Source organism: Hipposideros armiger, unplaced genomic scaffold, assembly GCF_001890085.2.
Source record: "Hipposideros armiger isolate ML-2016 unplaced genomic scaffold, ASM189008v1 scaffold_254, whole genome shotgun sequence".
In the NCBI taxonomy this organism is placed as follows: Eukaryota; Metazoa; Chordata; class Mammalia; order Chiroptera; family Hipposideridae; genus Hipposideros; species Hipposideros armiger.
This window is the reverse complement of record NW_017731604.1, coordinates 1,904,778-1,912,774: the sequence shown is the minus strand read 5'-3', so window position 1 is coordinate 1,912,774 and position 7,997 is coordinate 1,904,778. Positions and strand designations below refer to the sequence as shown.

Genomic DNA, 7,997 nt, shown 5'->3' with positions numbered 1-7,997 from the left:
CAACGTCCTCCACAACTAGACTGAAGAACAAAAGGACAGCAACTTGTCTGTTCCCCTCCCCCAATTCCCCAATAAAATCTTTAAAAAAATTATACACTTAAAATTGGTGAATCTTGTATGTAATTATACCTTAGAAATGCTGATAAAAATGAAATCCTAGAACTGAGTAATAAGAGTGTAAACAACCCAATTTTTTTCAAGGCTAACTATTACATAAAAATGAATAATACACCATGACTAGATAGGGTTTATCCCAGCAATGCAACATTCATTTAACATATAAAATTACTCAATCCAAATTCACTACATTGACAGATTAAAGAGTAAGAGAATATGATCATTCCAATAGATAAGTGGTCCTTTTTTGTCCTCCAGGTGACATTTGACAATGTCTGGAGACACTTTTGGATGTCACAACTGGGGTGGGAGAGTTTCTACTGGCATTCAGTGGGTAAAGGCCAAAAATGCTGTTAAAACACCCTACAATGCACAGGGCAGCCTTCAACAGAGAACCACTATTCTATATTCTACTTACCCCACTCAACGCTATGTTTATGATATTTATACACAGTGCTAAAAGGTTCGTACATCTACTCTGTTGTTTCTTGCTATATAATACCCCACAGTAAGTATTCTCTCTCTGTTTCATATTCGTCCTCCAGTGATAAATACCTAAATGGCTTCTAATTGCACTCCCCCACATATAACACTGCCATGCAATGAACAGCCTTGTAAATGCTCCCTCATAGACCTCTGTGAGGACTTCTCTGGGATACATCTTCAGTAATGGACACTAGGTCATACACATGCTTAACTTTGATAAATACTTTCCAGGTACTTTCTAGAATGGCTGAACCAGTTTAAATACTGTACAAAAAAGAGTTTACATATCCTTCCTGAAACTGCTATCCTTAGAAAGACCTGCTTGAAATGCTGACCCATGACTGGCATCTTGGAACTTGGATCTCAAGAGGGTTCTCAACATTCCCTGACAAGACTGGCTCCCTGTGCCTAAACTGTCTGTATAAACAATGTGGTTTATATTGAATACCTCCTTTCCTTCTGGGAGTCTAGAATTTGGGTACATGCTAGGCAGAGGGGGCCTATGTGACCAGCTCCCCATAGAAACCTTGGGCACTGAGTCCCTATGAGTCTCCCTGGTAAACAACATTTAACGTGTTGTCACAACTCATTGCAAGGGGAATTAAGTTCATCCTGTGTGACTCCACTGGGAGAGGACTCTTGGAAACTTGAGCCTGGTTTCCTCCAGACTTTACTCCAATTGCCTTTTCCTTTTGTTGATTTTGGTTTGTATCTTTTAGCTGTAATAAATTATAACCATGAGTATTACTATATGCTGAGTCCTATGAGTCCTTCTAGCGAATCACCAAATATAGGGATAGTCTTACGGATATGCAGCCCCCCAACACACATTCCCATAAACAAAGCAGGAGAAACTTGCAAGAAGACTTCTAGCTGCACACTTTTATGTGTCATTTGAATTTTGTGTCATGTGCATATATTATCTCTTTAAAACTTAAAATTTTATACAAAGGGTTAAAGAGTTAAAACAATTAAGTCACTTGTGAATGAGACCCAAAAGATGTTAGAGAACCACAGAAGTATAGAATGAAACTATATTCCAGATGAAGAGGCCCAAGGAAGGTAAGGGACTTACCCTTACCCAGGTACCCAGGCAGCCATTAAAGACAAATGACTCAAATTCTCACTTTCCTGTTTCCTAATACTACTTCCTCTAAGTCATCTGGCCTCTTTTCCTGCACACGTCACTTCCCCTACCCTAGTGCTTTCCCCTAAATGCCTCATAGGGGCCCACTTTCATGCTGACCATGGTCTCTCCTATTTCTCAGATTCCTGGGTTCTCCATGCAGTGAAAAATTTCAGAGTCCTTTCTAAAACAGTAGGTCCCGTGGGAACTGAACCCAACAGGAACAGAACAAAGAAGCTGAAGAAAAATCCTACTGGTAATGGTCTGGAAGAAGAGAGAAAAGGGAGGGCAAAGGTAGAGAGAGTCCAAATCACAGTACCTTCCTAAATCCTCATATCCTCGCAAAGGTGTCAACATCAGAGTCAAAGATAAACCCATCCCCTACAACAGGACAAGGCAGCTGAGCAGGACCAGACAGCTCAGACACTCCTTCCATTGCTTCGTAACCTCTCTCAAAAGCCTCCTCAAAGGGGAGGATGCTTACGTGCTCCAGGAAGCAGGGTCCTATCTCACTGAGGTGGGGGTCATCATTGTTGTACTGTTTCTCCAGGTCTCTCACGAAGCCCATCTGAAATCTGTAGATATCTTCAATGTTCCCAAAGATCACCTTCAGTTGCTCATCGCTGAACATGTCCCTTCTCTTCCGGCATTGCTTCAGGTAGCCCTGCAGAAAAAGAAAAAGCCCAAGCTGAGGATGTCCCTGATTCCTCGAGGGCTTTACTACTTCCTAAGCACTTCGAAGCCGCATTTCAGTTCCATGAAGCAGACAGAGAATAATAATTTTTCACATGAGGACATTGAGGTTTAGAGAAGGAAGCCTCTCCACCAGTGAGTAACTAGGAAAGCTGGATCTCAAGCAAAGGTCTTCGAAGTGCAAAGTCTCCAGAGAATAGAGCTTTGCCCACCATTCTCTATGACAAGGACCCCAGAAGGCATAGGGCCCTCTCTCAGAAGCTGGTTAAGCACCAACATTTTCACTCATTTTAGTAGCTATTGGTTTAGCTGGATTTATTCATATCTCTCAAGTTCTATTTCTTATAGGACTGACGGAAAAGGTCTTCATAACATTGACAACAATTTGGCAACAGAGGCCCCAGCCGGAAAACTTTCAAAAAGGAAACAGGAATTGACAAATCCAAACTATTCCTTAAAGCAATGTCTTAGCCATCTAAGGTAGCTGGCCAGGAGAGATCATTTGGATGAGCTCAGTCAACAAGCCCATAAGTGTCCAGGCATGGTGTTTTTAAAAGGGTAAGTGTTCAGGACACATTTGTAAATGAATTCATCAGATGAATTAATACAGCTAGCCATTGATGAAAGGGAAGAATCAATGAAAGATTCTCATCTAATAAGAGAGCACTGACCTAACACAATCAGACTCAGGGCACACAGTAGGGCAAAACACACACACAAACACACACACAGATGTCCTTATTGAACGTACTGGTGTAGATTTTTAACTAATGGCCACTGTCCTCATTAGAAATCATTAGCACGTGAACATGTTCTTGGTGAGAATGAATTATGGTCACTTGCTCGCATCTAAAAAAAGCTAAATGCAATTTCCGTAACACTTTTCCTATGTGTTGAGCCCCTAATGAAGAGCAGTGTAGCAACTGACTTACCACTTCTGGCCCTGTCTCTACCTCCACTTTGTCTCCCCTAACACCACTTTCAATTATTATAGGCCATCTAGGCATACATCCAGAAGACCCTGATCCCTGGCTTCAATGCCCTTTACCAACTTCTACCAAAATCTCACTTCCCTTTTTTCTTTTCACACTCCAATTCAGCCATTAATTAGTAAGTGTCTCTCAACAGTTTGAAAATTAATAGTCCGTGCCTGTGTTGACATTTGTTTAACTAATGCTGCCGCCCTCATTGATTGCCATGCTCAAGATGCTCTGCATTCATTCATTCTAATTCCTAACCGGGAAGAAGCTGCCCTCTATTCCCACAATACCCTTTTAGCTCCATTACCTTTACTGAAGTAGCTCCCAAAATGCTGCCTCCCTAGAAAGCTTTCCTTGACATGTAGGGAGAGAGGCAATAAACTCCTAGAGGCCCATCATGCCAAATACCTAACTCCCACGGTTTGCTTGCCTCTGTCTCCGTCCCTTCTCTCCTTCCCTCTCTCTTTCTCTTTTTCACCCTATCAGAAGTATTTTAGCTATAGTGGAGCAGGGAAAGAAGTGAGCATATCATCTGACAGGAACTCTTCCATCTTGGCATTAGGCAAGGGAGAAAAGACTTCCTCATCCCTGCTCCCACTTTTTCCCCCTAAGGTAGGCCTGTGAGCATAGCTGAAAAAAAACTGGTATCAGTATCATATCAGCATTTCACGTCTGGGTAAGCAGTAGGTATCAGTGAGTGATCACACTGGGAAACAGAAGAAGCCATCATGGCATCCTCAGAAGTCAGTTCAGAAAGTACTTAATAGTTTGTTCACTGCTCCCATTTGAAAGGTCTCAGGGAAGGAAGAAATTATCATCAAATCCCCAAGGTGCAGCAGGGATACTAGATCTCAACAGGTATGGGATATGATGCAAATGAAAGAGAAGCAAAAAGTGAGCTGTGGAAAAGAGAGAACAGATAAAGATGTCAGTGCAGCTTCCTAATTCCCCAATATGTTATTCATTGCCATTGTCAGGGCCATCATTTTCTTTCTATTACCTATATGTGATGTAACAAAGGAACATAGCTATTTATTAGGAGAAATGTAACTGCCCATAGGATGATGGAACCCTAGAGTGCTTTGTCAACTCTTTTTCTTTAAAGCTAATAGTAAATTATAAATATATTCTGGTACATTTAGCTTGATGGAATATTATGTAGCCATTAAAAATAATGATTAGAGGGCCTGCCTTGTGGCGTGTTGGTTAAGAGCTGGCTTCGGACGCCAGCTCTGAGCAGCAGGCCCCGATTCAGATCCCACATTAGGGCCAGTGACACTGCCCTCTACAGCTAAGATGGTGAACAATAGCTCGACCTGGAGCTGGGCTGCTGTTGAGTCGCCGGCGACGGCATAGGCTGCAGTGGGGTTGCAGTGGGCTGCCGTAAAAAGCTACCATGAGAGGCCGGTGGCCGTTTTCAGGCATGAGCTGCCAAGAGCCGCCGTGAGCAGCCATCCAGTGGCTGGCGACTGATCTGCCTCACCCGGGAAGAGCGCAATGATAATACCAACATGGGCCAGTGAAGCAACGTCCTCCACAACTAGACTGAAGAACAAAAGGACANAAGAACAAAAGGACAGCAACTTGTCTGTTCCCCTTCCCCGATTCCCCAATGCTGTTCCCCTCCCCCAATTCCCCAATAAAATCTTTTAAATAAATGATTGGGAAGATTATCTAGAAACATGGAGAAGTGGTTATGATACAATGTTAAAAAGTAGGATACAGAATGTTAGGGCACACACAAACAAAGAACGTTATGGCACTATGATAACAACTCTGTAAATACATATACATATGGACATATTTGAAGGAACTATGCAAAAATGCAAACAGTTTTCTTATATTTGGTAGATTGTTTTTTTTCTATTTTCAAACTTCCTCTAATGCTGTTTTTTTTAAAATTATAGTTATGATTAGAAATGGGGGGCTCAGTAGGTTAAGAGCTTGCTCAAGAGTGCGAGCTCTGAGCAACAGGGTCACCAATTTTATTCCCACATTGGCCAGTGAGCTGCGCCCGAGCTGAGCTGCCAACAGATGGCAGAATGGCTCAGTTGGTGAGAGCACGTGCTCCTAACAACAAGGTTGCCTGTTTGAGATGGTGGGCTAACTTGAGCTGAGCTGCCACCTGGGAGGCGCAGGGAATAGAGCCTGCGCTCTTAACAACAAGGCTGCCGGTTTGACTCCCACATGGGATGGTGGCTACACCCACCTACAACTAATTGAACACAGCACGTTGAGCTGAGTGGCACGACTGAACTTGGAGCTGAGCTTGCTGCACCCTCCACAACTCAGATTGAAGGACAACAACTTCGCTGTTCCCCTCCCCCAATTCCTCAGTAAAAATCTAAAAAAAATAACAATAAACAAAGAAATGGGCGAATGTCTTTGCCAGAGTGTATAAAGAAAATTCAGCCTCAGGAAGGCTGCCTTGAACAGAATATTATCATGGAAAGGGGGAAAATCCAATGTCCTCTCAAAATCTCCAGCCCTAGTATTTAAGACACATGACTGTCTGAAGGGAGTACAAATCATTGAAACGGCCTTTATCAAGGAAATAAGAGACAGGATATAAGAATATGGTAGTAGTCAGAGAACCCCAAATGCTACCCTTAGCCCTTACAACACACAACTGCCTAGGCTTCTCAGGGGAGAAGGGCCAGGAGAGATAACTAGTGCTCTGGAGTCTTGTTTTTATTTTTCACCCCCTTTCTTTGCTGGGCCCAGTAATTATATCAAATTTTCCATAGCAATGATGAACAGAGGTTGGCTTAGGGGTTAATCAATATGTTTCTTCTCATTCACTCATTTGTGAGGGTATGTAAGTTTAAGATGAGCTGGTTATGGAATGTGACTGCCCCAAAAAATAATGCCATTTTCAGTTAGGGAAAAATCAACTATACTTAAAGAAACAAAAATAAAGATATAGACATTGAGGTTCAGGGAAAAAGAAATAAAACCTCTAGTTAAAATAGGGGGAAAATAAAGAAGCAGATTGAGAAGGCAGAATGAGAGACTTAATAGGAAGGTGGTTCCCATCATTGCAGGAGAGCAGCATTCAATTCTGAGCCCTGTTTTCAGAGGAACTTGGAGAAAAGGATCCAGAGCCAGAGGGGAGTAAGCAGGGTAGAGGGGCCTGAAAAGCAACACCATGAAGGATGGTGTAAGGAGCCAGCACTTTTTGTCCTGAAGAAGAGAAGACTTAGGGGGCCTCTGAAGGCCTGTCACAGGGCAGAGGGAGCAGAAGGGATCTGTGGCTCTTTTTTTTTTTTTTAAAGATTTTATTGGGGAATTGGGGGAGGGGAACAGCGTTGGGGAATTGGGGAAGGGGAACAGAGAAGTTGCTGTCTTTTTGTTCTCCAGTCTAGTTGTGGAGGACGTCGCTTCACTGGTCCATGTTGGTATTATCATTGTGCTCTTCCCGGGTGAGGCAGATCGGTCACTAGCCTCTGGACCGCCGCTCACAGCGGCTCTTGGCAGCTCACACCGGCTGCCTGCTGCTCACGCTGGCTGCCAGCCACTCATGGTAGCTTATGACAGCCCACTGCAGCGGGGGCTGCAGCCTACACCGTCCCTGGTGACTCACAGCAGCCCAGCTCCAGGTCGCGCTACCGCCCACCATCTTAGCTGTAAAGGGCAGTGTCGCTGGCCTTTATGTGGGATCCGAACCGGGGCCCTGCTGCTCAGAGCTGGTGTCCCAAGCCAGCTCTTAACCAACGTGCCACTCGGCCGGCCCAGGATCTGTGGCTCTTAATGTCAAGCATGCTTCAAACACCCTCTCACCCCATTTCAGTGGTAAGAGAGAACAGGGTGATATGGCAGTGGATATGAACTGATTCAACACAGGCAGGTTCTGAGAGCCTCACCTCTGCCTCCTTGGTGTAAAGTGGGCATTGGAGGGAAGGCAGGCCACAAGGTAGCTAAGAATACTGTGGGAATTAAGGAGTCAATCACAATCGGCACAAATTAGCCCTGGCATTTCCATAGTAACAGTCAAGGGAGGCTGCCTATTTATTTCACTCTGTTCTTAAACCCACAGGGGTTTATCTAGAAATCTAGAGCTAGTGCACTGAGCTACATTTAGTGCCTTGATATGGGGTACAAACCACAGTCATGATCTCCAGGGACAATCCCAAAGATCTCAGGGAAAGAAGATGGACCCAAAAGCCCCTGGATCATCTAGGTGTGGGCAACACGTTAGGGAAAGGCCCTCACAAGTCTGGTCCTCAGTATCTCCATCTCTATATATCAAATCTCTATGTATCACACATATCAAAAAATATTTGCAGGGCTCCATTTAGCGCTGACTTTCAAGAGATTTCATATATTGTTTTGCCTGGAAGCCTGAGGCCTAACAGGAGACCTGATAAACATCTTGAAAATAATTTTAAGAAAATGAGGGAATGATGACTACAGCTGTCCTTTTCACAGCTATAACCTCAGCATTTAACACGGATTTGGCATATAGTTGCTGCTCAATAAATATATGTTGAATAACTACAAAATGACTACCGTATTTGCCGGCGTATAAGACGACTGGGCGTATAAGACGACCCCCTAACATTTCCACTCAAAATACAGAGTTTGTTATATACTCG

General features: G+C 43.6%; 1 protein-coding gene across 9 annotated transcripts in view; it reads right to left on the bottom strand.

The window, feature by feature from the left end:
* Positions 1-7,997, bottom strand: part of ARHGEF9 (Cdc42 guanine nucleotide exchange factor 9) — a 172,015-nt gene that overhangs the window by 45,587 nt on the left and 118,431 nt on the right. For all 9 annotated transcript variants that reach the window (XM_019656112.1, XM_019656117.1, XM_019656113.1 and 6 more), the window contains one exon: positions 2,214-2,393. In XM_019656112.1, coding sequence (XP_019511657.1) covers positions 2,214-2,393 — 180 coding nt within the window. The remainder of the gene's footprint in view (positions 1-2,213; positions 2,394-7,997) is intronic.